Source organism: Physcomitrium patens, chromosome 1, assembly GCF_059467195.1.
Source record: "Physcomitrium patens ecotype Gransden chromosome 1, ASM5946719v1, whole genome shotgun sequence".
Classification (NCBI taxonomy): Eukaryota; Viridiplantae; Streptophyta; class Bryopsida; order Funariales; family Funariaceae; genus Physcomitrium; species Physcomitrium patens.
The window spans coordinates 6,112,285-6,140,283 of record NC_143410.1 but is presented as its reverse complement, the minus strand read 5'-3'; the positions used below and the strand labels follow the sequence as shown (position 1 = coordinate 6,140,283).

The following is a 27,999-nucleotide window of genomic DNA, read 5'->3' as shown; positions in this document are numbered from 1 at the left end:
ATAACAGTCCCTGGTCCGAAGATCAAATCTCATTACAAGTTTGCAACAGTGTATTTATCCATGGAATGCCTGGAATTCAGCGACCCCTTTCAACCAACACACTGCTACTGAGAGTCAGAACTTACACCAGGATTTCGCTTTTGAAAATGTCACCTCAATATGCATTCTAATCCAATTTGAAGTGTTATGCATTGGAGAAATATCTGATTCACTCAACTGAACAGTAGGTTTTCTTCTATATTTAGTTGTTTTCGTTGCATCCAGCTCCATCGAAGAGGCTGTTCTGATGACGATATTAACGTCGAGGGTTCCAGTGTCATTTGCAAGACGTTTGTGAAGTAGCGTTCTTGATTTCTACCTCGAAAAACTGTATAATTCTGACAGGGTGCACAAATTGAAATGCTCTCACATGAGCCATTTGGACGGACTGCAGCGAAATACGAGATAGCTCACTCATTGTAGTTGTGCTGGAAGGATTGGGATGGCTCGTTTTCCCTGAAGAACTTGCGTTATTTCAATGCATTCATCCAGCACCTTCTGGAGGATTTCGCTCACATCCATGTAACTCTTGTTCTGGAATTAAATCAATGACACCCGCTGAGTCGTAACTGACAAATACCACACCGCGAGGATGTGAACTGAAACAGCAATCATCGCATGTCGCAGATTAAACCTTAACATGGCAGGACCGCTAATTGATTAAAAGAAACACAACTGACAAAGTACCTTGATGTCGACCTGTTCCTCCTTCTGCAGAGAGATGGAGGATGTTAGTGGAGAGGGGGAACGTAAGAACAACTTGTCTGATTTCCTCGCCGAAGAATTCTCCTTGTAAGAATCCCCATCATTACTCTAGACCCTCCGATCCACTTCAATCGACTTTTTGCAAACAGCGTGTGATGGAAGATTTTGCTTCTGTACTGGGATTTGGAACACCTGAACTTAGCTACCGCAACAAATTTAGAATATATCTGCATCATTGAGATATTCTCACTCAGCACCAGGACTTGCAAGGAGACCACTAATGCAATATGTAAGGATACGTCACTGTTTGTGGATTAGGCAGTTTAAGAGGTGCTCCTTAATCCCTCGAATGGTTCCTGCGAAGAAATCTACGCCCTGTAATTTGAGAAATACATGAAGTTCATCGGCTGCTTAGTTCTCTGGATACTTTACTTGGAGAAAGAAGGTCCCTTACTGGCTAAATTCGTCTCGTGAGCAGATCGATGATTGATTCGTAGAACGTGAGAGTCGATCACTATGGTTGGTGAAAATGCTCACTTTCCTTGCACACCTCATGGACAATTCCTGTTGGAATCTTTTGCTTGTCATTTATATGGCTACACCTCTATTTCACGGCCATGACCTGCATGAGGAACACTATGCTTGTCCACTGATTTATCGCTTATGCAGACCGCTGACTTCTTAACAGTGAAGAAACATCCAGCTTGCAAGCTAACACTTAATTAACACGAGAATGAATACTGCTGGACCCAATGCTATTTCATTAAAGTACTGAACGAGGTAATTTGATCATCCCTTGTTGATCACTCGAGACGTATGAGCCAGCCCGGACTGAGTGAGGGGCATTGGCAGGAAGAGTAGATGAAAGGCTATTTAAGAGCATCATGTCGTATAAAACCCTCCCCGATGTAGAATAAACCCATCCTACACATTGCATTTGAGACTGAGTCGCACAATCCAGTCCGATAAAAGCATCACGAGGTAGCAAACACACTACATACAAGCCTATCGGTAGCAACTCATGGTTCAGAGCGCTAATCTCTGATTTCATGCATTGTAGACAGATATTTGAACCGAGGCATCAAACCTGAGGTTCCAAAGAGATGCTGCGATATGTTTCTTCATGCAAAACCTATTAATACTGTTGAAGTCATGTAGATTGTTGGAGAATTGAAGGTCCTGTATTCGTGGCTTCTTGCATACAGCCTTCTTTCCAGGCTGCAAATGATAATTTAAGGAGTTAACCCAGAAATGAAAACGCAATTCGAGCAGATTCGAACTAACAAATGTCAGACGAGATGATTGAATAAATGAGACCACACTTTCAATAATCAAAGAACAAATGGGCTCTTATCCTAACGTCTACCTGGGTGTTGAAACCACCCATCTCCTCAATTCCTTAACATAGCACCGAAGATTCTTAGTATGGACATCTTGAGAGGTCAATCTGAGGAAGTTCACAATGACGCAGCCAAGGTTGCCTTCTTACCTCCAGGCAATGAACTCCAGAAACAAGATTACCTGTATTTTTTCACCACCTCTGCACTTTACAGTTAGACTGCCATTCTAATCACGAACGTAACCACACTCCTCGGTACAATTGCATCAACACATCCTCCACAACTTCTCAGTTGCTGCACAAAAACAACATTCCGAACCACCGTGCCACACGAGAATCACTCTTACTGAGCCACTTGAGACAAGACGAAGCTCAAACCCGAAGAACCAAACAGTGACCCCGACTAGCAACGAGATACTCATGCGCAACTAGAAACAAACGCCGTAATCAATGACCACCGACAAAACGGAGTATGGATACCGTGTGAAAGCACAGAATCCATTAAGTCTGCAACACCGCAACTCATGATTCACCAAGCTGCAGCTCACAAAGAAAAACAATCAACTAAGCACAGCACCGACTGCCTGCAATCGGTGGACCTAAACGTTACCGACACGCACACTGATGAATCTAGGTTCAGGTAGACACCAGAGCCCAGTTTTCAATGGAGAATTGCAGAGATAAAGTCGGAGGCTGCAGACATGCAATGAGTCTGGTGAAGACCACTCGCGGAGGTGGAAAGACCAATGCCGGGATCTGCCATCTGGCATGCACAGGACTCGTGCTGCATCTTCCACCTCCCGGTGACTCGCACTGCTGCAGAGCTATCGATGCGCGTTGCGCCGACTTATGAGCTCTAAAAGTAGCTGTGCCGCTACTTTTGGACTTAGTGGAGTTGGCTTGTGCTCTTGCTGGTCCTACCCCACCCCAGGTTGCCATTTCATGTTGCTTTAACGACGCACGTGAAATCAACCTAAATGTGAACTTGTGCACGCCATTGTTTCGTTTCTATTCACTCTCAACGGTATCCTCAGTTTTCCAATCTATCAGCATATATATATATATATATATATATATTCAATTGCATGCCACAGTGGGGGTTTAGTCAAGGAGAAATTGGTGGGTGAGAAAGTATTAGAAAAATGGGAGACCGATGACTTAGATCTCAGTGTTAAATGAGGAGAGTTCATAGGGAATCTTTATAGTGTCTCTTTGAGCATTTTGGAATCGTTGGAATTAGAATTTTGCAGGTTAAAGGAAAGCTTGCCTTCACTAACTTTTATTTATTTATTATTATCCACATTCGAATTGACTCAAGTAAAGACGATTTTGGAGGTAGCTTTAAATAGAGCTAGCAACCTCTCTGTCCATTAGAAATGCCTTTACTTGATATTCATCCTCCTATCTCAATAGGAAGCCATATTCATCAAAGGTGTTTGGGTCAGCATTTTATCCTTGGCCTCTTCATTTTCTTTGTTAAAATCTGTTAAAACTTCAACCATCCATTCTCCTTGCTTCACTCTTCTTAGTGCCACAATGCAGTTCACAAAGTAATTTAACTTCCTAAGGCAAAAAGATGAGGACATATCATAATATGTAGAGAATGTTATAAGAAGCACATACAACAAAACAAAGTTGCTTTTAATTTTGTTCTATTTAAAAAATTAGTAAGCAATGAAAAAAATCGGAAAAATATTATATATATCCTTCAAATATATTGAAATATCAAGAATATCTTTTAGATTTGTGATAATAGGAAATATACCTTCATTAGTAATAAGGTATCACTAACATTCCTTATTTAGTCATTATTTGGGGCCTAGACCATAAGATGCATAGATTTTGCTCGTACCCTTTTCAACATAGAATACAAACACTAAAGAGGCTCACTTTTGGAGTGTTTTGTCAATATTACAAGCTCACATCATCATCCAAGCAATAAAGAAAGTTTGCTTGCCTAGATGCTAGTTTGGATGCATTTAGTTCTATAAACTTGTATTCTCACAATATCATGCTTCTACTACTCTATATTTCAGGAATGGCTTAGCCTTTACATATCATCAATGTCATATGGTGCTCATTAATTACTCTTAGAATTGTGTCTTTGGCATTGAACCCATGGGCAACAATTGCAACTTGTTTTCAAAGTATGAGTCATTGGCTTGCTCTTTAATTACTCTAAAAATTGTGCCTTTGGCAAGAGACCTTCTATCAGAGGGATATAATAACAACTGTAACATTTTTTACCCATCTAAGAATATATTAAATTAAAAAGTAGCCTTAATTGATAAAGAAGCTATAATGTTGTTTGTGTCCATGATAGAAATGCTTAAAGAATATAATGGCTCTATAAAGTTGAATGAATTAAAAATTTGTTTCTAAGCCTTTAGATATTCCTTTGAAATGTCTTATAAACTAGCCAACTCAACTTCAAGTTCCTATCTCAAATTCTTTTGTCATCTTGCTTGAAATTCTATCCATATGACTGTAATATCTTTCAAATTATACAACTTTTTGGCTACCATGACCTAAGCCTTCATCTACACCATCATTCTTGTGATCCTTACTTTGAACATCAATTGAAACTTGTTGCAAAACTCCAATCGTCGTTAATGGCAATGCATCACTAATTCAAAACTATTCTTTTGTATTAAATTTAGCTATTGAAATATCTTCACTTTTGGCAAGTCTCTCTTCTATTGGGCTCGTGAATTAGTAGCTTAAGTAGTATTTTGAGGGAGCTTTGGATGTAGCTTGACCAGTTGCTTGGTCAAGTGCAAGAGCACGTCAAGGAGTTGATTTTGTAAAGTAAAGGAGATTGGAATGAAGGCATGAAGAATTGAGAAGATTTGAAATGGTGGAATGCAGACAAGATTAGTTGTATGGTAAAAAGTGTTGCAAGAGAGATGGGAGCAATGGCGCCACTAAGAATCTATAATATGAGGAGTGGTCTGAAAATTGATAGAAAAAAAAAAAATAGATAATTTTTTTGCAATTTTTATAAAGTTGAAAAGGTGCACAACCTATGGTCTAGATCCTATATAATAAATAAATAAGAAATATTGGTGATACCTTATCACTAATAAGGATATATTTACTATTATCACAAATTTGAGGGATATATTTTATATAATCAAGAATACAAGGGTATTTTTGATATTTCAGCATATTTGAAGGATATATATGATATTTTTCCAATATTTTTTTCTAATAGAACTAAATCTATTTCATTTAGGAAATAAATTACTTATTTTATGATTATTTTGTTTATTTTATTTGCCCATTTTAATTATTATTAGAGATGTTTTAGATCTTCTTTATGAGACATCTATAAACATCTAATATAATCTTTTGTAGGTTTCTTTTTGTCAAAAAAATAATTAAATTTTAAAATCTAGAAATTATGTTGTATTTTAATTAGAAAAATTACTATGCTTAAATAATAATAAGAGATATAGTTTTAATATTTTTTAATATATGAAACTAATAAGATTGTTGATAAAATATTAAATAAAATACAAAAGACAAAGTTAAAAAGTAAATTGTTGAGAATTTTAAGCTAAGATAAAGATGTCGGATAAAGTGATATAGATCCAAAAGAAAATGACTTGCAAGCTTAGTTAATAGAAATAAATTTTTTATTTTTTATTTTTTATATTTTATATCTTTTGTTGTTTATAATTGCATAAAAAATAATATCTGAAATTAATTATTTTAAAATTTCTTTACGAGTAATTATTACTAATGTCAAGTTTATTGATGTGTTAATTAATAAATGTTATAATTTTCGTACAGTAAAAAATCAAAATAAAATAAAATCAATGGTGTTATTAATATTAATTAGAATCAAACATGTTTTTACTCAGAATCATCTGAAGTAGATTCTGAGTATCAGTCATAACCATATATACTTTTAGTCAACAACAAGCTCAAAAGCACAAAGATTTTTATCTGATACATATCCATTTTTTATTATTCCCTTCTTAAATACCATCGAAGCTTTCATGAACAATAAAAAAATCATCACAAAAAAATGATATTGTAAGTAATTCATAAGATAATGTGATTGTAATAAAGCTATTAATATATATATATATATATATATATATAGATATATATAGAGAGAGAGATACACAAACAATAAAGACAAATACTAGGACAAAAAACCACTTTCTATATATATATATATATATATATATATCTACTAGAGAAAATCTATTAGCACACTAAAGGATTGTATAATTGTTGCAATAACCTTAAATCATTGATCTTTGTATATAATAGAGATGTTTTTGTGATGAAAATGTAGCATAAAAAAGTTATAAAATAATATTTTAATCTTCAAAAGTTTTACAATATATTTTTGGTTGAGAATAGAGTTTTTATTGTAATTTAAACCTTCTCAAATAATAAAGTTAACATATGAATACATATAAATAAACCAAGTTTATTAAATCAATTTACTATTATTTTTACATTAATTTATTTATTATAAAAAACCCAAATTCATACAAAATATATATGGAAGATGTATTAAATAAAAAACTTAATAGATAAAATTATGAAAGTTATTGCATTGAATATGTACATCGGAAATCAATTAAAACATATTTTTTAGTCACTTATCTTTGAAAAAAAATAAATGAACAAAGATATTTCAAAACTCTAAAATCTTACTTTAGTATTTCACAACTTCTTATTTATGGCATGAGTATCATTATACCATAACCAATTCAAATAATAATGGATTTTAAGTAATCTATATATACATAATAGAATATGTTTTACCAAGTTGGTAATCCTTTTTTTTTTAATCTAAGAAGGTTAAACCAAACACAAAAGCACTCTAGATAGGGGTTGTGAAGGGAGATGAGGGATGGGAGGGTTAAGATGGGGACATGGGCTAGGAGCAAGGAGACAATTCTAGGGGAAGTAGAACTGATTTTAAATAATTTAAATTTGTGATTCTAAATGGTGCTAAGATCTTCAGCCAATTTAGTGATTTTTGTTGGCAAACACTATTTATTTTTATTTTACACAAGTAAATATCTGTATATTTTTACAAATAAAGGAGGAAAGATACATTCATTCGATCTTACACAAGATAACCAATTGGTTTGGTTTGTTTTGTTCTATAACATTTTGATATTTCTAAAACTTTCATGGCGATCCAAAAAGCCGAGTAATGATGAAGAAAAGTCAGGTGTGGCTTTCTACGCTTTTACGTTTACGTTTTCGGGAGTGGGTCCGTGCCGCGAGATGACTGGATGGATTGGCGCGGAAGGAAGCCACGCTTCCTCGTCCGAGTAGCTCCGTCGCGGCTCTGTGTATCCGTCCCCGAAGCAGGGCCTCAGCCAAATTACGTGCTCGACGAGGCTTTTGCTTGGCGCGGTCGCACCGCGTTGCCGATCCAGGAAGGCCAAGGCCTCTCTGGAACGACGGGAAGAGGATCGAAGACGGCGTCGTGTTAGAGGCCGCAACGTTGCAGGATTCGGAATTAGGGAACCTTCTATTTCACACAGTGTTGCCGACGGCGGTGATCCCGTTTTTTTTTTACAGTATTCAATTGGTGCAGCTCTCTGTGCGGTTTTCATCACGTTTGTGCGGGAAGTCCCAAAATGGTGGCAGCCCAGCCGATGTGACTGCAGATATGCCCAATTCCGACTCTGATAACCAGCGGGTGGTAGGATCTCCTACCGTTGCCCACTGTTAAGCATTAAAAGAGAGCGAATTAATTACTCTTTCTGCTGTTTTGACATTAAGGTGATTTTGATGCAGTCAGAGAAAGCGGAGGGTCGCATGGACTGACGATTCTGTGACCTAATACCCTCTGCATCCAGTTAATTGTACTGCGCAGTGTGAGCGCCGACTGGCCTGTAATCCGAGGATTTCGCGCTGGAAATGTAAATAAAGGCTGGCACGAGATTTGGGAAAGTCTACGATAGGTGATTGTTCAGAATTTCCAGGCTTTCGTCGGCATTCGAAAGTTGCTCATTCAGCTGCGGAGATTCGATTTTGTCGGCCTTAGTAACCAGGCCATATGGAGTGTTGACTGTGGGAGGTCTGTCCGACAAGATAATAATCCGATCAAAGCTCTCTTGCTCTAATTGGCGTCTTCACTGGGATTGTTTGCAATTTAACAGGTGTAACTGCAGTACCTGCACTTATTGCGACCATGCTTCTGATGTTTCGTATCATAGTCACGTTAGTAACTTGCACTTCTATGAGGTGTTAATTGAATCCATATTGTGAACTTTTGAAATCCAGTGGTTTCCATGACGTTTGTCATTGATCAATGCCTAGCTACTGAATTTGATTACTTCAGCGTTGACTGTCAGTTGCCTGTCTTTGAATGCACGATCCCATCGTGGTCTCACAGTCAGTTCATTGGTATTTGCAGAAGCTAATCGAGCCTACTCTCACTTCCCTCGAACTAGTGGACGTTGACAGAATATCAGTGCAGTTTTGGTGCGCGAAGGTTGTCTATTCATTTCAATCATTTAGAACAACTCGTTGTCTTACTTGCACCTGATTCAGAATGGCCCGTTCCAGCTCATTTCCTTGCCAACTGGATACATTGATGAATGATCAACCAGTTCAGACTTTGATATCTGCTGAGGACAAATATGGCGGCCTCGTAATCGACGTCGAAAGCTTACCGACGAATACGTCCGTCTTTGTTGATAGCTTGAATCATTCTCTTGCACAATGGAGAACCCAGGTAACTAAACACTTGCTTTTGAACCAAGCAGAAAGAATCGTGTGTATATCTGATCTCCAGATTTCAGGAAATGCTGAAGGACACAAGGAGAACCAAAACTTCTATGAAAGCTCATGTTCAAGATGGGTCTAGACAAAGTCTATTGAGGGCTGATAAAACGTGTTACTTTTGCAATTAATAAATTTTCCAGGGCAAAAAAGCAGTTTGGCTGAAGCTGACTATTGAAAACAGCTACCTGGTGGATCCTGCAATTAAGGTACCTGTTTATTGCATGACTTTTTTTGGGTTAGAGATTTAATTTTGGCTTTGCAACATAAATGAGATGAGTTATTTCCACCAGTTCTGATATAAACATTCCGTGATTTCAGTAGCAAGTCTCACACTCAAGAATGCTAATGAGAACCAGAATGTGTCATCTGTGCCTTTTATAGGCCGGCTTCATATACCATCATGCGGAGCCCACACATGTGATGCTTGTCACTTGGCTATCTAAAGAACAATCAACAGTTCCTGCCAATGCCTCACACCAAGTTGGAATTGGTGCATTTATATTGAACGATAAACAAGAGGTACCACTTTCAGATCTGTCTCTTCGTGAAATGGATAAAACCACCACCATCAGAAACGTATCAACAAGCATTAACAAGTATTAGAGATCATGTGTTAACAAGCAACAAAGTTCACTTCTTACGTGCTACATAAGCCTACAAGCTGTTATAACGAACATGATATATCTTGTTTGCGGCGCCTTTTTGAATTGCAGATTCTAGCTGTGCAAGAGAGGAGTGGAGTATTCCAAGGTGCTGGAATCTGGAAGATGCCCACAGGATCAGTCAACCAGGTTTGTCAACGTCCGACAGATCTGCCGGTTCATATCTCCTATTATGTTCTTCTCGAGACAACTTTTTGGTACTGTATCTTGTGTTGCATGAGGATTCCCGTAGTAGATGCACAGTAGACTTCCAGCAAAGCTTAATGATTCTAATTTCTGAGTTCCAAATTTCAATAAGCAGGGTGAGGACATCTTTTCTGGCGCAATTCGAGAGGTCAAGGAGGAAACTGGGGTATAATTCCTGATTAGATCTCTACATTGATGCATGGAAGTTGTCCAAAACAGAAAACGTTCAGAAGCAAAAATCTTGTTTCCAAGTTTCGGCTTGACTTCCACATGACCATTGTTCAGATTATCAAATATAAGAATACGGAGCAGTTAAAAAGTTTAGAGGACTGTACTCAATATTCTCGAATAAGTTCTTTATGGTAAGCTTTGACGCTTAGAGGTTTAAAATTCCCGTCGATGCATCATTTTGCAGGTTGACACGGAGTTCGTTGATGTCATCGGATTCAGGTATATTAACCCTCCCAATAGTCAACATTTCCACATGCTGTAGATGACTCGACTTTTCGAACCCAACTGAATTTCACAGTGAAAATCGTGGCTTTCATAATTGCGCCGCGTCGTCTCTTTCTGGGCTAACCAGTCGTCACGGTGTTTGCTTATCAGACAATCACATGCTGCGGCTTTTGGAAAATCTGATATCTTCTTCTTGTGTGTGCTCCGACCAGTCACCTCCGAAATTACTGTTCAGGACAGTGAATTGACCGCTGTCAAGGTGTAATATATTTGTTCAAACGTCCTTTCAAAGTTTCAATTATCTTCATAAATTTGCATATCTTATCACTTCATTGTTGCTTAGCTCACATTAAGAGATGTGACTCATGTAACGGTTCCTTCCCATTTGTGACGTACAGTGGATGCCAATAGCTGAGTTCAAAGACCAAACATACCTAAAACAGAGGAAGTTGTTGAAGAAAATGCTTGAAGTTTGTCTTGCAACGACAACTGAATCTGGCTACAAGGGTTTCAAAATTGAAGATGTGCAAGCTGGCACAGGCAGGAGGCCTCAATATTTCTTCTACAACGCTGATGATTGCAAAGAATAATTTGAGTGATGTACTCAAATGCATCTGGTCCTGCCACTTTGGCTGTATATGTTTGTTCATAGTCATCCACATTCTCAAACTTCGAATTTCAAAGTAGCTTTCAGACGTTGTGTCTCACAGGACTGAACCAGAAGTCGCGCATATGATGTCACTCTTCATGCTAGTGGGATCGCTCGAATGATGGTCAAGTGATACTTGTAGATAATTGTAACTGTCAGTCGTTGCTCGAGGAACATCATGTTGAAAAATTTCACTATATGTTGTGCATTAGGGGAACAATTTTTTTATTTTTATTTTGGAAAGAGAGATGTTTAACTCATTAGCTTACCTAAGAAAGAAAAGGCAAGGGTCAGATCTCATGTCAGGTAAACCAGCTGTAGGGATTGAGAGGGGAACATGATTGATACGGGTCAACTTAATTTCTCCGGGATTTCATCAGCTGGATATTGTAATATCTTTCTCCACCAAGCTGTTGCAGTGTCATACAGCCACGTCCAGTACTCTGCTAAATTTGATCTGTTTTTTTTACTGGCTGCGTATATATCTCTCTCTCACATCAGATAGCAGCTGTATTAATTACTACTTCGTCAACCATTCTGCGGGTGTCTCGCTTTCAAGAGAAATCCCTCGTTGTCCTTTCAGCCAAGCTGGTTTGATAAATTATTCCATGGAGCGACGTCATAGTCCCGATCCCTTTAGCAGCAGCAGCAGCAGATGGAGGAAATTACAGTAGCACGTCAAAGTCCAAATGCACTGCTGACAGACAAACATGATGGAGATCAGATCTGAAGAAATTTAGTTATTCACGTCTACGCATTCCCAGTACAAGCCGTAGTCTAATCACATGACCACCAGAAGCCCCACGTAACAGACGAAATAAATTCTTTCTGCACTGCTAACTGTGCGAATGAGACAAAAATAATATTAAATAAATAAAAAAGTTTGCGAACAGCTTGAGATCAATACTACTACGCATCTTTGAACCAGGCAAAAATAAACCCCCGCCACTTTCACCCGACGAAACTCAAAAGCTTCCAACGCAGTAAAGACTGGGTTCAGCACCGCATCCGAAGCTACGGCAAAAGAATGAATGTCACCAAGTCGGTCCTGTCAGATTGCACCGAGTCTCGAGCTGCAACACCAAGTGACGTGCATAGAGATCTAGCAGCCGGAGACGACAGGGGCGGCGGGAATGAGTCGCCGGGAGCTTGCCCCCCACCCCCCCCCCCCCTCTCTCTCGCTCGCTGTGCAGTTGTGTGGCACTCCATTGATCTAGTCCTGAGTTCAGCACCATCCTGATGATTGGGTGCGTCCGCAGCGACGGCACCACTTCGAAAATTGTCGAAGCTGAAGGAGGCAGAGCGCCGCGCGCTGCGTCGTCCATCATGCGTGAAACCAGTAAAACAGGCAGTCAAGGCCATCATCACAATCAGATTTTGCGAGCTTATTTCTAGCCCCCTTTGGACATGGTCTCGCTCATGGGTTGGCTATTGGGTCCTTTACGGTCCCTCAGCCATGCTCAGTCTAGGCCGGTTGTCATGATGGCACCCTATACTTTTGATTGCAGGGAGGAGAGTTCCTTCTGATATGCATTGCAGAATTCTTTACAAATATAATTGCACTGTGCACTTATCTCAATGTGGGTTGACAGCCTGCTCTCGCCACATCGGGAAAGTGCAACCATCATTACGTTTGCATATTATTGTGTTTGCGATGTGGAATGCCCATGTTTTGCTAGTGCTGTGAGACTGCTACAACCACGAGATTTATTGATCTTTTTGTTTTGTTTTATTTCCTCTTCCTTTTTTATTTTATCAATTTGTTGTGTTTTTAATTTTGTTTTTTTGGAAGTATGAAAAGTATACATCATAATCCTAACTTTAGAATGTTTTACATCGGAATACTTGCAGCAAATTTTAAAAACAGTGGATAAGAATATTGTCTAAGAAGAACAAAAACATCAAACAGGCTTGGCTCTAAAATATAATAGTTTTGTTACTTGAAAGTCATCATGTCCTACATATTAAATCACACACTCACAAACAAATGAATAAGTAAGTAAAATAAAATAAAATAAAATAAAATATATATATACACACACATGCACACGTATGTCTTGTTTTTGTTTTTGTATTTCAGTATATGCATATCTATATATATATAATTCGATATTTTGGAAAACACTAAGAGAAACGTAGTGAGAAGTATTCATGCATGAAGTGCTTGAAGTTGGTCAAAAAACTTCCAAGCATGTGGACCCAGTGCATTCTTATCCTCAAACTCATGAGCGCATGCACATCTTTTACAAGTCTCTTTTATTTTGGAACTGAATATGAACGTTCTAATTCCACAGCCAGTGAGTGGAACACACACACACACAAAAAGAACAGAATTGAATTTGCGATCAAGCATGATTTTGTTCTTTATTTTTCCACCCAAGGGAATGTTTATTCCACTAAAGCCAGACATTAAATGCAGGAATATTAGCCACCTTTTCTCCAGGATGGACAGTACATTGGAGCCTTTAAAAGGTGCACCTAATATTTCCAGTAGCATAGACATACCTACGCCGGAGAAAGTCCTCCCGCGACGTCATGGGTAGTTTACAAATCCAGTCATTTTTCAGAGTCTGCTCTGAAGAGTCAACTTCCTTATCCAAAAAAAGTCATGCGGCCAGAGCAGAGACATGGTGTTCCAGCGTATCAACTTTTGGCTGATCGTCAAGTTGGTTGCAAAAGCTAAATTAGGCAGTGCAGTGCGCCGAAAACAACTCCGTTCATCGGATAGGCCTGTGCCCTGGAAACCGAAGGCCATCTCGTCAACAACAACTACTACTACTACAACAACGAGGTCAGTTCACGACTTGGGTGTTTGGCTGCATTGGCAAGGCTGTGATGCTTGGAACTTGGAAGGAGTAAGGGCGAGATCAAGTGATGAACTGGCAGTTTAGGGTTCAATACTCCCCGCTCGATGTTCGGTAACATGCAGGAGTGAAGGGATCAACCACTGGATCCTCGCAAGTCCTCCAAATCTGTGACAACCATTGACTGGGTTTCTGTCGACGAAGCTGTTTCGGAACTGAACGCTTGCCCCCAAAACATTGCAGCTCAGCCCAAGGGCAAAATCCTGATTTGGCGAAGGCAGCGGCACAGATGGTTGCGCGAGAGATGACAAAAATTGTCAGTGATTGCATCATTTTCTGTACACCTGACCCTAAGAGAAAAGTTTATTGATGGGAGAATATACCACTGTACTGTCCCATGGTATAGTACCGTTAATTGACTTTCTGAAAGGAAAGTTTTTCTTCATGACGAAGCTTTGAGATTCGGCGTCTGGGGACTGGACCAGCCTTGGGAGACTCTACATAAGGCTTCCAACGGCTGCGAACCGAAAGAGGTCCATGTTCTCTTGCACGATCGTTCAATTCTCGCAATCATATTATATTGAACTCATTAATGCAATGATAAGTCATCCAAATACAAAATCAGATTCCACAACTTAGAGCTTCTACAGACTATTTTGAAGGAACTAAGGCTATAAACATTGCTTTCTTGTTACTGACAGGCGCTGATCTCAAACTTATAACAAGAAAAACTGTTATAATCTGCATGTATAGAAGCAATTTTAAGGCAGAGTAGGCCCTATAAGCCGGCCATAACTATTTGGATCGAGGTGGGAACATTGCTCAATCCAACTCTTGTCTAATACTCTCCAACCAATTACAAGAGAGATCGGCGCTGTTGCAGATGCTTTCTTCTTACTTTATGTACATAACAACCATGATCTGGAAATCTTTTGATGACAGGTGATCACAACACTGAGGGTTTAGACTACATTGAAGCTAAAGCTTTCTGCCAAATTTCACGAACCCAAAGATTCCTTACAAGGAAGGAGACAAATGCGCTACAACTGTAGCAATTTGTAAACATGGACCGACGGGGCGATCTGCACGGTCAAGTCCGCTATCTGTAACATTGAGTTGTTCATGCTCTACAGAAGCCGAATAATAATGCAATTTAATCAGATTTCTGACCAAGTCGAAGCTCAAGGTCGACAGTGTCACCAGGTTTCTCAGACGAATGTAATATCCCGCCGAGTGGTTGGTTCGAAGATAAAGTGGATGCTTGCTGGGAGAGTGGGGCGCCATTTAGATAATTGTAATATCCTCGTTTCCATTCTCCTTGCATGCACGTCGCACTGTTGGCATCCTGCGAGTTTGTGCTAGCGAGTAGTGCTTCGTTGCTGTTTGTTAGGTGCGCCAATTGATTTGCCTGTGCCCTCTCTCGCCTGTGCACATTCATGTGCCCTCCCAGGCCTTGCGCAGTGCGAAACTCTCGTCGGCAGAAATTGCACATGTAGGATCGCGGTGGCCACTGCTCGCTTGTGCTTGCATCTCCCGACGAATCTGTGGCGTCAGTATTGGTTACGAGCACTTTCTTTCTCCAGTACGGTACATCCCCTCCTCCTTTAACATCTGGCTCATGCATGATGTTCCCCCCCCAAGGGCGAGTTCGCTTCAAGTGCTCTTGGTCAGGAAGTAGGACAGCTATGTGCCCAGTTCCCATCATTCGAAATGCGCCCCAAACTCTTCACAATCTTTCCTACGGCAGTCACGGAACAGACCAATCGATGGACGCTAGCAGAATCTGTGAAATTACTCCAGTCTAATGCACACCCTGCGTATGCTGAATCACCTCCTCTATTACACTCAAACGTGCTTGGAACCAACGCTATACACGGAATATGCAGATCGTATCCCGAGGCATCTAAGACGAGACAGAAATGAAGTTTACTGTGCACTAGCTTTAATGATTCTCAGAGTAGAGATCGATCCACGGAGGAGGTGAGCAACAGACATACTAGTATGCCTAGAATTGAGGAAAAACGTGGGCGAAGAATTCGCTGGGTGACCCGCATGCAACACTCTAGATGCTCAAGCGGGATGGTTAAGCAAACATTAGGAGACAATGAGTTCCCTCATAAGCTCAGCAGGAGAACGGAAGCTACACCACATCCTAGTGTGCAGGCAGCAGTCCCCAGCAACACACAAAACACATTGTACTTGATGGCTTCAATCATGCGTGACTCCATAACAAACACCATCAAAATTAGTCGATAGAAACTGGATCACTCCAGGTGACTATGGGGAGTATTTCTCTCGACGGCAACCCTTCCTCGACATGCACTAACTAGTTCAAATGAACTCTCACTGTCAGTCTGTGTGGAGGAGGAGCGCAGTGAAGGAAAGCGACTCGAGCAGTGTCCGTTAAACTGGACCGTCGACAAAACCAGAGCATGCATCCAAAGTGATCAAGAGTGGGCCTCCACTTCTAGTTCAAAGGTTTATATGTATCATGTGTGGATGTTGCTACTTATCACCACCACCCTTCGGATCGGGATGCGTTCTCAATACTGTCGGTCGCGGTCGACACGCATTCTCGTGTTGCGTTGCGTTTCCCCAGCACAGCAACTCTCGATCAATCCGAGTGTTTTACACCCAATTCTATCAAACTAATTTTTTTTTTGTTTTTTTTGTTTTTTTACTGCGTGGTGGATCTTCTCCTCCGGAAACAGGATCCCTTCTGTATTTTTATGCTTGCCACTTAAACTGGTAATCCAGTGCATTAATCAGCGTATCCTTACATGTGTATATCAAAGGATGCTGATTCTACACAGTCACGCAAGTTACTGACGCTGTGATCCACCTTGAGTTTGATTTTTTCTCACTTTTTCCAATAAACCCCCACCCCACCTTCCAGTTGGGCTCTCTTTTGTTCAACCATGACTTCCGATTATGCTCCACAGATTACTATTACATTTCCCACTGAATCTTTTTCTAGTTCTCATGGTGCTGTTTTAGTTAAAACTTGATTACAGTCCCAGTAGGTACTTTTATCATGTCACATTTCTTTGAATGGCACATGTGGGGAACCTTTGGGTGAAAGGAAGTTTTCCATTCACCTCTGATTTCTGCAGAACATTGGTTAATGCAAGATTTGTTTACCTGATGGTATCACTCAAACTCAAGGTTGTTTTTTTTTAGAAGGTCTACCTCTGGTTTACAACTAAATGATTCATCGATCAGTCTTTGCTCTTTTTCACTTTTGATGCAAGTCTTTGGACGTGATACAAATTTCAATCTTGAATTAATAATCAAATCGATAAAACAAAGCCAGTGATTGAAAACAACAGCGATAATATTAATACCTCGGTTTTTATTTTTGTTTTTAAAGAAGCGAAATCCATGTTGCAAAAAATCAAATAACCAATGTACAAGCATTTATTCTTCTCTCTCTGTTTGATTGTTTTTATTTGTTTCCTAAATCCTTTGAATTTCTCTATGTCATCTTGGACATGATATTTGTACTATTTTTGTTACTATGTATACAAAGCACATAGAAAATAAGAAGAAATAAATCTTGTAAGAAACCAAGTTTCAATCATAGTAATAAAAAAAACCTACAAAGCAATTACTATCAAATCAAGCCACAAGTTGAATTCTCTTTCACATGGCAGACCTGGTTATTGGAACATTATTCTTTATTTTTCTTAAAACACTTATTATATATCTTAAGTTTTTTTTATAGTAAATTATTAAAAAAATTAATATAAATATAATATCCTTGGCTTTAAAGCCAACTTTGCATTACAAGATAATTTGACTTAGATATCAACAAGCAAATAAAATATGCTAAAAAAAGAATCATTAAAGTGGCCTGAATCTTTAAAGTTCTACAAAATCAAAGTTCTAAACTTAAAAATATAAAATATACTAAGGTTGTTATTTTGTCTTGTAATGTAGCACTAGAAAGCAAGAAGGGGAGTTCAAATAAAAAGTATACTTTTTAAATCCTATAATTAGATTGAAATTTCTACATGCCTAATTGGAAGCAAACATAATAGTCTTAGAAAGGAAAAGAAGTGTGTGTTTTCTCCACACTTTTTGAAAACAAAGTTGGTTACAACTCCCAATAACCTCTAAAAAGAATTTATTTAAAGATTTCATGAGATTTGGAGAAAATCCTCCAACAAGTTTGGAAGAAATCTTTGAAACGTGTTCACTTTTGTTTTGGTACCATCTACGCCACTCAATTTCCTTGCTATATTATTGGATTATGTCATTTCCTAATGAAATTGTACTTTTGATTTATTTACATCACTTGTGTCTAACTATTAACTAAGAGAATTTTGTAGGCAAGATGTTTTTAAATGCGGTAAATTAAATTCTTTAAAAACTCAATAAACAAATAAGAGAAAGAAAATCATTAGGATTAAGAAACTAAAGTCAGTATATTTTAATAAATATTTTAATAAACTAAATATATACATATGTATTATTAAAAATATATTAAATTAGGTAATAAATTAAAAAATATTCTTAAACCTAAATTTCTTAATTCTTTGTAAGTACCATATAAATATATATATAGAAGAAAAACCTTTACTTTTTATGTATATATCTATATCTATATCTATATATATATATAATTAATTGATTCTTATTATGTTTGTATCTAAACATCATATGTATTTTTTAATATTGAAAGTATTCAACAAAAATAAAATTACATTATGTGTTAATTGCATAAATCAAATTTTAAAAGAAAATAATCTAATATAATTTTAATCATATAAATTAATAATCCTTTTACTTTTATTACATTTAATAAAATATATAATATTTTTTTAAAGATAAATTATAAAAATTAAAAAATATATTTAATTAAAGATTATAAACTCTTTTTATTTATTTATTTATTTACAAATAAATCAATGAGCTCATAAACAATTTATATCAATAGAATTTATTTTTAAAATTTAATTGGAATTATATCAAGCATTCACAAGGACTTGAAATGACAATAAAGTAATAAAATTATTAATTCAAGTAAATAAAATTTAAAATTAACCTAAAATTTATTATAAAAAGTCAAATGATATTTATTATTATTATTATTATTATTATTATTATTATTATTATTATTATATATATATGCATATACACATATAAAATAAAATTTAATTTTTTTTAAATTTTTTTAATTTATATATATATATATATATATATATATATATTGTTTCTTAATAAACTTTTTATATCTTTATTATATTTCTAAGTTTATTGAAATAAATATTAAAATAACATTTTAAAAAATGTTTCTTCTAACATATAGGTTTTTTTTGTGAAATATCTATAATACATATTATCTTTTAAGTTTAATCAAAACAATTATTTTTGTGTTTTAGATAGATTTTTTAAATTTTAATTATTTGAATATATTAAAGAATTGTATAATTTATGTAATATATAAGTATGAAGGTAAAATTTATTATATTTATTAAAAACTATTAAAAAATAATTTATTGAATTTATCAAAGAAATATTACATATGCTTAAATATTGATATGCAATTAATTATTTTGTAATAAAGAATTAAAAAATAAAATTTTAGTAATTATGAACTTCTAAAATTTTATTTTTTATTTTTTTATTTTTTTCATAAGGTAAGGAAAAAAATTTATGAATTCATCCAATGGATTTTTAGATGAAATTGAATGTGTTTGTTAAAAGAAAAGATTCTAAAACATGTTAAATAATCATTTTATTTATAACAATGAATATTTTTAATATAAATGATGCCTTAAATAAATTTTTAGCTATTGTACATAATAGATTGTTGATATTTAAAATTAGACATAATAATACTATTATATGGATTTAAAAAATTATATTAAGTTTTTATAATAATGGTAGTAAAATTTACTAAATAAGATTTTGATATAGTATATCTTATTTTATAAAATAAATAAAGTCTTTGTTCATTTATAATAAAATACATACAAACTTGAATTCAAGTTTATTATCTCCAACATAAATTTTTACATAATTTATTATAAAATCCACAAGAAATTTATTTAAGAGATTTGTTTCAAAATACTTCTACAACATTTAAAGTTAAACTATTTCTACAATATGATTTGAAAAATAATTTAAAAATAAATCTAAGTAGTTTATAACTGTAGATTTATTATTTTGTACTTTAGCATAATATTTTTAGAATATAACTATAAAAACTTACTATGTATATATTTTTTCAAAATTGCTTGATGAGTATATTTATCAAATATTTATAAACTAGCACATATATTTTCACACACATAATTACATAGAAATATAATTATTTATGTCACTTGATTATCCTTGAATTTAATAAATTGTTATGTTTTAAAGTTCTAAAGTTTTTAAATTTTTTCTTGCATAGGTTCTTCACGTGTTGATTATTTACAAATGTATTAAAATACACTAATAAATGAACCAACATAATAGCATACCAATGTTGGTTGCAACATATCAAATTATTTAATTTTTGTATTATGCATATTTTGTTATATATTTTATCATACACATACATATATGTTTATACATTATATGATCTTATGAAACACACATGACTTATAATTTCATAAAGTGCATAGTTGATTCATTTGTAAACTTATAGCATGAAAATGATTTGAATAATTTCAAGAACAATCCACTCAACTACAAATGTAAGCACAAATACAAAGACCAGTTTCCAACTATCCAAAATATGTTTTTGAAACCTCAAATACCTTAAAGAGTTTATGGCCAGTTTTGAGTTTAGAAAGTTGACCCTCTGAAATACGCAGTTGTAAGGTTTTATTTCGCAACAAAAATAGAACAAAAATTATCACATCAACAAATACCAAATTTCATCCACAATAAGAATTTTGTTTAGAAAAAGCTTTCAATACAGTATTGCTGAACTTCTCAACACTGTACCATTGCACTATTGTACTATTACACACACACACACACACAGACGTGTATGTACATGTGTGTATGTATGTATATATATATATATATATATAAATAATAACTGAGTTGGTGAACAAGCGTTCCACCAGAAGAGCAAACACGGCATCCTCCAAATCTCCTTGTACAAAAAGAGTATTAATATTACTGGTCATACCAGCACAGAATTATCACCACCGCCACTGTGATGGTGGATCCCACACCAGGTCGGCCTCGGAACCATCATCCAAGTTGTGGCTCCGCATCTTCCCCGAGCACCCTAAACCTGCTCTTCACAGACCCTTCTGACGCTGCAATATTGCTGCATTGCTGCAGACGCATCACCAGGTTTCTGATCGACAAGGGTCCTGCAACACGCACCTCAACACTGCCTCCCAATCTAGTCAGGGATCAGCCCCAGGAGCAATGGCTCTGGACTTGAATGACCCACCTACCCCACACCACACCATGCATCGAAGCGTCTGTGCTGGTAATGTGATGGTGGATCAGACCACACTCCTCGTTGCAGTGGCCTTCGTTGGTTTTCCCTTGAGTCCAGTGTGATTCCAGTGATGTGTCCAGACATGCACTTCTGAGCTTTCACCTTGTCTACACTGCCACCATCTAGTGACCTCGACGTATCTATCTATCCACAACCATGCCCGTAGTAAGCGTGCAGGACCTGCACATGTACTGGTGTCATGCCCTTCGTAATCTGTGTTGTAGTGTTTTATGAGGTTAAAGGAGGTGAAAGACCAGTCTCCCCTTGTTGTTGAGGTGCACTGCCCTGGTTCGTGTCCTGTTTGGCATCCTTTTCTGCTGCGTCCTGTTTGGTCTTGCAGTCGGAGCACATAAACGGACCTTCCCAGGCATTCCCGGCGATTTGTGAAAAGAAGTTTCCCGCGTGCACTGAAATGCCCGCATCTGACTCCAAGGTGCAGTGGCAATTTGCACACAGGAATAGACCGTTTCCAGCGTGCACCGATGCATCCGGTCCCAACCTAGCACGACGAAAAATTAGTTCAGAGATGCGACTCTTCGGTTGGGTAACTGCCAAATAAGAAGTACACCATCTAAAGCACAGGAAATATGGATACGATTTTCGACTTGTAAGTGTTTTACTCACCTTTCAGCCAGAGCTGGGGAGTTTTCATCGAAGATTTCTTCCATGATGTTGAGGTCGTAATCAATATGCGCTTCCTTGACCGATATGCAGCGTAACAATTTCTGGAAGTTGGTTTGTTTCTTGACTGCTGGAGCAAAAGGCACTTCAGAATTTCGTGGAGCTATGTCAACCACCAAACATGTTGTGTCGTCTCGTAATCCGCGGGCCTTGATTGCTTCCTGGTGTCCAACAAGCTCTATCTCAACATATGCAAAAACAAGTGGTGGACCCATTTCCGGAATTGATGACAAATACACTACTCTTCTGTGAACAGTAACATACTGAACTAACATTCATGTGTCCTTCAGAACCATCCATATATTCCAATGTGTAGTGCTTGAACATTTAATAGCAAACCGTTCAATGTTTGCATATGGCATTCTTCCAAACATTTGAAAGAAACAGACCCAACGTGCAAGCGCAGTGGACTAAAAAGCCCAGCTTTCAAGAATGTTAAGAGCAGTCACCGAGAATAAACTCTTCGGTTTCATAGTAAATGAAAAACCTACTCTGATGGTGTAAGAAAGTATCTCTTTCGTTAACCTGATGCAACTCTGTTGATCATTTGCAAAACTAAAAAGAAAAAAGGAATGAAAAGAAAAAAGCAAGTAAAGGAACACAACCTTCACCACATATTTAGCAGCAATTTCTGGTTGAGATACCCCACGACAGCATCTAGCAGCCTTCTTTGTACTAACAGCGTCCCAAACTCCATCTGAAGCAATGATCAGCCTACCTCCAGCAGGAGAAAGCTGGAGCCAAAGAAAATGATCAACCACTCAGAATTAGAGACCGCAGTTCGACTTGACACAAGTTCCTAGAACAACAGTCCATTCCTTGAAATGTTCGAAAAACGAATGAGATTCTGGAGTGTGTAAAAGAGCGTTCTAGTTCTTGCAGCAACATAAGATGAGTCCAGATTGTTAAGGGCCTGCTCTCATTTAACACAGCAGCTTGAAGGAACAGAAAGAAAACTAAAACAAAACAAAATGAGATCAAAGTGAAGAAAAGTCTCACACTACCTTAATTTGTTTAACGTGAGGCACAGCCACAATGTAATCGCCCACGTCAATGTCGCCAATCGACCTCGAGAGGCAAAGACCACCTGGCCAAACCCTAAGAGGGCCAACCTCGATTTCCCCATTTGAAATCTTAATTCTCCCAATTTCCCCTCCACTTGCTCTAATGCGCTCTTGCCTGCAACAGCACCATGCACATATTCAGAAAGTGTAAACTAATTTCAGAGCTTGCGAATATACCAAGATTGTCTCAACGATCTCCACAATCAACACACAAACTTGAATATGGCCAAGGCTGCCACTTTGATGATCGACGGTGACAAGACCGGACTTACTCTTCAATGTTGTCGTCGAACCTGTGATCGATTGTTAACGGCGTCGCTACTCCTTGCGCATCTAATACGCACCGTGAATCTCCAACACATGCTACGGTGATGGTCCATCCATCGACAATCACTAATGTGGCTGTTGTGCCTGATGTTTTCCCTGAACCAACCAACACAAAGGCTTTCAGTCTTTTCAATCTTCTAGCTAGAGACAGTTCTTTTAAAACAGATAACAAAAACAACACAAAAAAAGAAAAGAAAAAAAGAAGTAAATCAGCCATACTCGGAAAGGTAATTGGTGCATCAGACTTCAGTAATTGCTGTCCAAAATTCAGCTGTACTATACCTAGTTTCTGCCAGTCCTTGTCTGTCTTCACAAATCCTGCGACCATAGCGCGTGGTAAAAACGCCAACCACTCTTCTCTTGTAAGATTGGGTGGCGTGCAACTCATGACATTGTTGAGAAGATTTTGCTTAGAGTAGGTGGCTGCCGCTGCTCCATTGTGACCATCAAAAACCTGTCAGAGAACCCACATTACGTGTTTCAGCCTGACTTCCACAATTGAGCAACCTGAAGTAGTAAAGAGTTTGAACGCAGGAAAAAAAAAAAAAATAAATAAATAAATAAAACATAAAGGCTACATACCATAAACGCAGCGTACGTGGTCGATGGATCACCAGGAACTCTCTCGCAATGCGTCACTGCAATAGCGAAGTCCTCTTCTTTCTTGTGTTGCATAAACTGTCCATGAGACAACACCGGGATATCTTTTACATCGGGCTGCAATTCTTCGAAACTTAGTGAACTCAAAGGATATGTGTCCCTGACCGAGCTGATTCCATTAGGATGAACGCCCATCGTAGAAATCGGCTCGGCCGCACCCGACTCTTCGATTAAACGAAAGCCGCAGAATTGGTTGATTTGGTGAAGGCCACTGGATGCGAGAAATAATAAGTGTATAAGACACATGAGCAGTTCGTATAGCTTCAGAGATTACAGAGTTGTAAGTGCTTCTGATATGGAGAACGATGACCTAATATGCTCACAAACCAGAAAATTAAGCCTCTCCTTTGTGGCTTCCATAAAACCCGTCTGTCTTCAATGAGATGCATGCGCTTCTTTTCTCTCTCATCTAACCACCTATCTGCTACTGAAAGGTCTACAACCAACAATATAGACTTGAAAGTCTGAGGCCCTAGAAAGCACTCGATTCAATGGAGAAAATCAAATCAAATGTTGATAAAGAAACCCTCCATGAGATCACATACAAACTTCTGGGAAGTGTCCAGGGGCTCTAGTTGTGCATTTTAAGCGTAAAAAGCGACCACGGTATTCAAAGGGCTTGGGGACAAAGTGCACACAGAGCCTACGAATTGCATGAAGTCTTCTCTTTCGTGAGATTGCTGCCACCAACGACTTTCTAGGCAGCAAAGTGCATTCTACACTATAGAATGAGGAAGGCCAATCTTCTAGGTAGCTGCGAGGCAAACATACTACTGCACCATTCTGTCGATTCCTTCTAATTCCTTCTCTTCCGAACATGTATCATCCCTCTCATCGGAAATTCGCAGCAGTAGTACACAATCAAGTTGATTGTTTCATTCTCGAAAGTAATTTAAGACAGAGATAGACGACATGATGTCAGCCTTTAGCTTGGCCGTGATTGTCGAGTCATGGGTTAACGTAACCGGCAAGGAAGCTCAAGTCCCTCAAAGGAGTACGAACCACAGAACTTTCCCTCAATAAACCAAACAGGGTCAACTTAAACAGTAAGCTAAATTGGAAAAAAGAAGCTATGTAATGGGATGCGATAAACACCTGGAGAAGCTCCAGCCAAAAACACCAAACGTCAGTTGCGCCGACGATATCAACCCTTAATGCAGCAATCCGCTCATCCTTCCTCTCACCAGGGTGCAAATCCAACCCTCCAACATATCCCTCCTCACTCACTCTCCACCCATAATCCGTCTAACGACCAACAACATCGGAACCGAAAACTCGTCCACCGTCACGTCGCACCCCGAATCCGTGCACTCCTGGCACGCAACAAGTCGCCGAAACCGACACAATTCTGAACCAATTTCCAGATCCGAACACTATCCGTGCAGCACAAGTACCAGTCGACCCGGACTCGAACAAGTTCAGAAAAATAAAACACTGTCAACTCATGGACATCCGGGGGACCAGAAATGCCAAAAAAACAAAATAAACATATGATTAGAGCAAAGTCAAGTCTTGTCCGAATGTGAGAAAATTTCTCTCCAGTTCCGACGAGTGGCTCACAAGACGTGGTGAGGGCTCCCGTGGGTCTCCTGAGAGCACGAAATCGACTGGCGGCCGCACACACGGGAACAGGGCCCCAGTCGCGGAGATTCCCCGCCCTTCCTACATCGGAGATCGTCGACCCTGGCAGGGTCACGAGGTAGAGATTCTTCAGCACGAGGATCCTAGAGCCCAGAAGTGGGTTTTGTGGGTGCGATCTTCTCGGCGCCGATCCTGGTCTTCCGAACTTCCGGTGCCCCACAAGCACGGATCCAGTCCGCATCAGCTATTCCACTTGGGTTCGCTGCTCTCGGTCAGTTCCGGATTCGCTCGCCCAGTGAAGCAGGTTCCAGTGGGATCGACGACGACCCATGGCACAGGATTGATGAGCTTCCTTCCGACCTCGACCTCGGCCGATCTCTCAAGGTAGCCTCCACATCTGCGGCAGCGTCCTTATTGCGTTTTTTTTTTTCGTTTTTTTTTGTTTTATGTTTTTGGTTTTGTTTCTCGATGTGCTGATGATGTTTGTTCCGTAGCGGACAAGGGGCAAGGAATCCTTGATCCAGAGCGGCAGATCCTGCGTGACCAGGCAGGCAGTGGCCATCCATCATCTCGTGCATCGTTGGATCCAATGTCGCCGATGGATCACTATGTGATGGGTTTCTCCTTCCTCCGATGGGTCCCGCGGATTCTGCTTCGAATCGATCATTTTTACCTCGTGGAATGCACCACAGATCAATGAATTCATGCAGTAGTGTAACTGTATACTGGCTCAGAAGCAGGGATGCACTCAATAAAAAGGACTGATCCGGACAATAAGCCCCTTTTTAATCATTTGTGAATAAATATAGGTATATATATATAGGTATATATATATATAGGTATATATATACATATATATTTATGCATACATATAAACTTTTGTTCTTCTTCAGTTTTACATTTGTTTCACTTTTATCTTTTTTTGAAAAAAGAAACTAAATCCTACGACAGTTTACCTCTTTATTGTTGTTAATATAGAAAAAAATCACACATATCTATAATTTGTTTTAAGATTCTAAAATTGGGTAGGAAACATGAATTATTAGAGTGGACTCATATTCCATCCAATACAGTGTAGAGAGACTGAGATATCTAATTTGCTATTTTAAATCCAAACTTTAGTAAACTTCTAAACAAATGATTTGTTAAGAAAATGGTTATGATTTTTTTCCATTTTTGTCTTTGGTCTTCAACCAACTAGTTTTATTATATTATGTTAAGCAATTTTAGATAATTTTTTGTATTTAAATGGCATGTCAAATTTTATTTTTTAAGATTTTTTTCTTTCATATCTCTCAAATTGTCAAAAAAACAAGACTCTACAATGAAAAGCCATAAGATCTTCATGCATTTAATTTAAGTTGATAATTTGTGAAAGAGGACTTGTTGGAGTATTTTTATAGATCCTCAGCCAGAATTTTAAAAAAAAATTGTAATCATGTCTCACACTTTGTAGTGAAGTTAGAAGTGTATTTTATAATCTGTAAAAAGTCAAAGGATCATTTTTAATGTGTCTTGATTAATTGGATTTGATTAACTTTGTTATACTCTTTAAAACAAAAAATTGTCAATGATAGGATATTTGATACCAATTCCATGTAGAGTTCTAAATGATTTGTTAATTTCTCTATTGTTGGTCTATTTTGATTTGCATTTGTTTGTACATGGAAATTTGGAAATTCTAAGATACCAAATAGCTATGTATTTGGTAACTATGTATTTGGTAACATTATTTTGATACATTATAATATACATATATATATATATATATATATATATATATAAGAAATAGAAATCAAATACTAATTTGTTCAAAAATAATCTAAAAGTAATTATAATGTATCAAAATAAATGGACAAAAAACTCATAATTTTTATCCATTTATTTTGATATATTATAATTACTTTCAGATTTTTTAAAAATAAATTAGTATTTTTTTTTTTCTATTTTGTTGTATACATATATATTCTTAAAAAATCATAAGATATTAGAATTTAATGATAAATTTAAATTGAAGCTTAAAATGTTTAAATAATAACTTCCAATATTTTGGATTTATATTCATAACAACATAATTTTTTATTATTTTCTATTAAAAATGTAATATACATTGATTATTATATTTAGACATAAATTATCATTTTCTTATTTAAAGTAGTATAAAAAAATCAATGAATAAAAAAATAAGTTTAATACTATTACATCATGGACATAATTTTTTTCATGTATTATTTTTATTTCATCTTCATACATATTGCATTGTTATGGATAGGTATTTTCCTTAGAATACTTATTAAACTTGATATAAAAAAATAAAAGTTCTTTACAAAACTTTACATTGTAATTATAAATAATTTAGATATTTCAATAGTTTTATGGAAATTTTAAAAGAATATCTCTAAAATTGAAATATAAACTTTTAACTAATCAAACTTTAAACTTTACATTGTAATTATAAATAATTTAGATATTTCAATAGTTTTATGGAAATTTTAAAAGAATATCTCTAAAATTGAAATAGAAACTTTTAACTAATTAAACTTTAATGTAATACTAAGTTTATTTTTAGTAACCTTAAAACTCATTTATTGCAAAAACAAATATGCTAAGACTTCTATATGG

General features: G+C 37.0%; 5 protein-coding genes and 1 long non-coding RNA gene across 15 annotated transcripts; 2 read left to right on the top strand and 4 right to left on the bottom strand.

Annotated features, from left to right (window-relative positions):
• Positions 1 to 11: 11 nt before the first annotated feature.
• Positions 12 to 2,705, bottom strand: LOC149989842 (uncharacterized). Of its 5 annotated transcripts, XR_016502021.1 has the most exons (6): positions 2,564 to 2,705; positions 2,266 to 2,378; positions 1,832 to 1,962; positions 1,199 to 1,366; positions 727 to 971; positions 12 to 573 (listed from the first exon to the last, which is right to left on the bottom strand). It is a non-coding gene; the product is annotated as an uncharacterized LOC149989842 (long non-coding RNA). The 5 variants fall into 5 exon arrangements; XR_016502018.1 differs by lacking the exon at positions 2,564 to 2,705 and having other exon boundaries at positions 2,111 to 2,271; XR_016502017.1 differs by lacking the exons at positions 1,199 to 1,366; positions 2,564 to 2,705 and having other exon boundaries at positions 401 to 573; positions 727 to 750; positions 2,111 to 2,271.
• A 4,721-nt stretch (positions 2,706 to 7,426) lies between these two features.
• LOC112280932 (nudix hydrolase 2) lies at positions 7,427 to 11,231 on the top strand. Of its 2 annotated transcripts, XM_024516899.3 has the most exons (10): positions 7,427 to 7,766; positions 7,924 to 8,226; positions 8,484 to 8,804; positions 8,995 to 9,060; positions 9,236 to 9,373; positions 9,568 to 9,645; positions 9,818 to 9,868; positions 10,118 to 10,152; positions 10,309 to 10,417; positions 10,557 to 11,231. In XM_024516899.3, the coding sequence occupies exons 3-10, from the start codon at positions 8,622 to 8,624 to the stop codon at positions 10,746 to 10,748; spliced, it is 852 nt and encodes a 283-aa protein (XP_024372667.1). In that variant the 5' UTR covers positions 7,427 to 7,766; positions 7,924 to 8,226; positions 8,484 to 8,621; the 3' UTR covers positions 10,749 to 11,231. The 2 variants fall into 2 exon arrangements, with proteins under 2 accessions (XP_024372667.1, XP_090104694.1); XM_090248568.1 differs by having other exon boundaries at positions 7,427 to 8,226.
• On the bottom strand, positions 11,132 to 12,285 carry LOC112280948 (uncharacterized). Of its 2 annotated transcripts, none has more exons than XR_002969465.3 (2): positions 11,811 to 12,285; positions 11,132 to 11,501 (listed from the first exon to the last, which is right to left on the bottom strand). XR_002969465.3 is itself a non-coding variant. In XM_073532538.2 (2 exons), exons 1-2 carry the CDS (start codon positions 12,170 to 12,172, stop codon positions 11,427 to 11,429), a joined length of 402 nt encoding a protein of 133 aa, XP_073388639.1. In that variant the 5' UTR covers positions 12,173 to 12,285; the 3' UTR covers positions 11,132 to 11,426. The 2 variants fall into 2 exon arrangements, 1 of the variants encoding a protein (XP_073388639.1); XM_073532538.2 differs by having other exon boundaries at positions 11,846 to 12,285.
• A 1,887-nt stretch (positions 12,286 to 14,172) lies between these two features.
• Positions 14,173 to 16,126, bottom strand: LOC112280224 (transcriptional regulator TAC1). The gene has a single exon (XM_024515457.3). It carries the CDS (start codon positions 15,314 to 15,316, stop codon positions 14,765 to 14,767), a length of 552 nt encoding a protein of 183 aa, XP_024371225.1. The 5' UTR covers positions 15,317 to 16,126; the 3' UTR covers positions 14,173 to 14,764.
• A 4,284-nt stretch (positions 16,127 to 20,410) lies between these two features.
• LOC112288432 (putative protein phosphatase 2C 5) lies at positions 20,411 to 25,491 on the bottom strand. Of its 4 annotated transcripts, none has more exons than XM_024532615.3 (8): positions 25,357 to 25,491; positions 23,719 to 24,007; positions 23,419 to 23,590; positions 23,082 to 23,232; positions 22,750 to 22,924; positions 22,351 to 22,479; positions 21,689 to 21,906; positions 20,411 to 21,563 (listed from the first exon to the last, which is right to left on the bottom strand). In XM_024532615.3, the coding sequence occupies exons 2-8, from the start codon at positions 23,929 to 23,931 to the stop codon at positions 21,293 to 21,295; spliced, it is 1,329 nt and encodes a 442-aa protein (XP_024388383.1). In that variant the 5' UTR covers positions 23,932 to 24,007; positions 25,357 to 25,491; the 3' UTR covers positions 20,411 to 21,292. The 4 variants fall into 4 exon arrangements, with proteins under 4 accessions (XP_024388383.1, XP_024388368.1, XP_024388376.1 ...); XM_024532600.3 differs by lacking the exon at positions 25,357 to 25,491 and adding an exon at positions 24,892 to 25,318 and having other exon boundaries at positions 23,719 to 24,106; XM_024532608.3 differs by lacking the exon at positions 25,357 to 25,491 and adding an exon at positions 24,892 to 25,317.
• On the top strand, positions 24,709 to 26,257 carry LOC141044866 (uncharacterized). The gene is made up of 3 exons (XM_073531852.2): positions 24,709 to 24,777; positions 25,295 to 25,761; positions 25,872 to 26,257. Exons 1-3 carry the CDS (start codon positions 24,709 to 24,711, stop codon positions 25,894 to 25,896), a joined length of 561 nt encoding a protein of 186 aa, XP_073387953.1. The 3' UTR covers positions 25,897 to 26,257.
• The last annotated feature ends 1,742 nt before the right edge of the window (positions 26,258 to 27,999 follow it).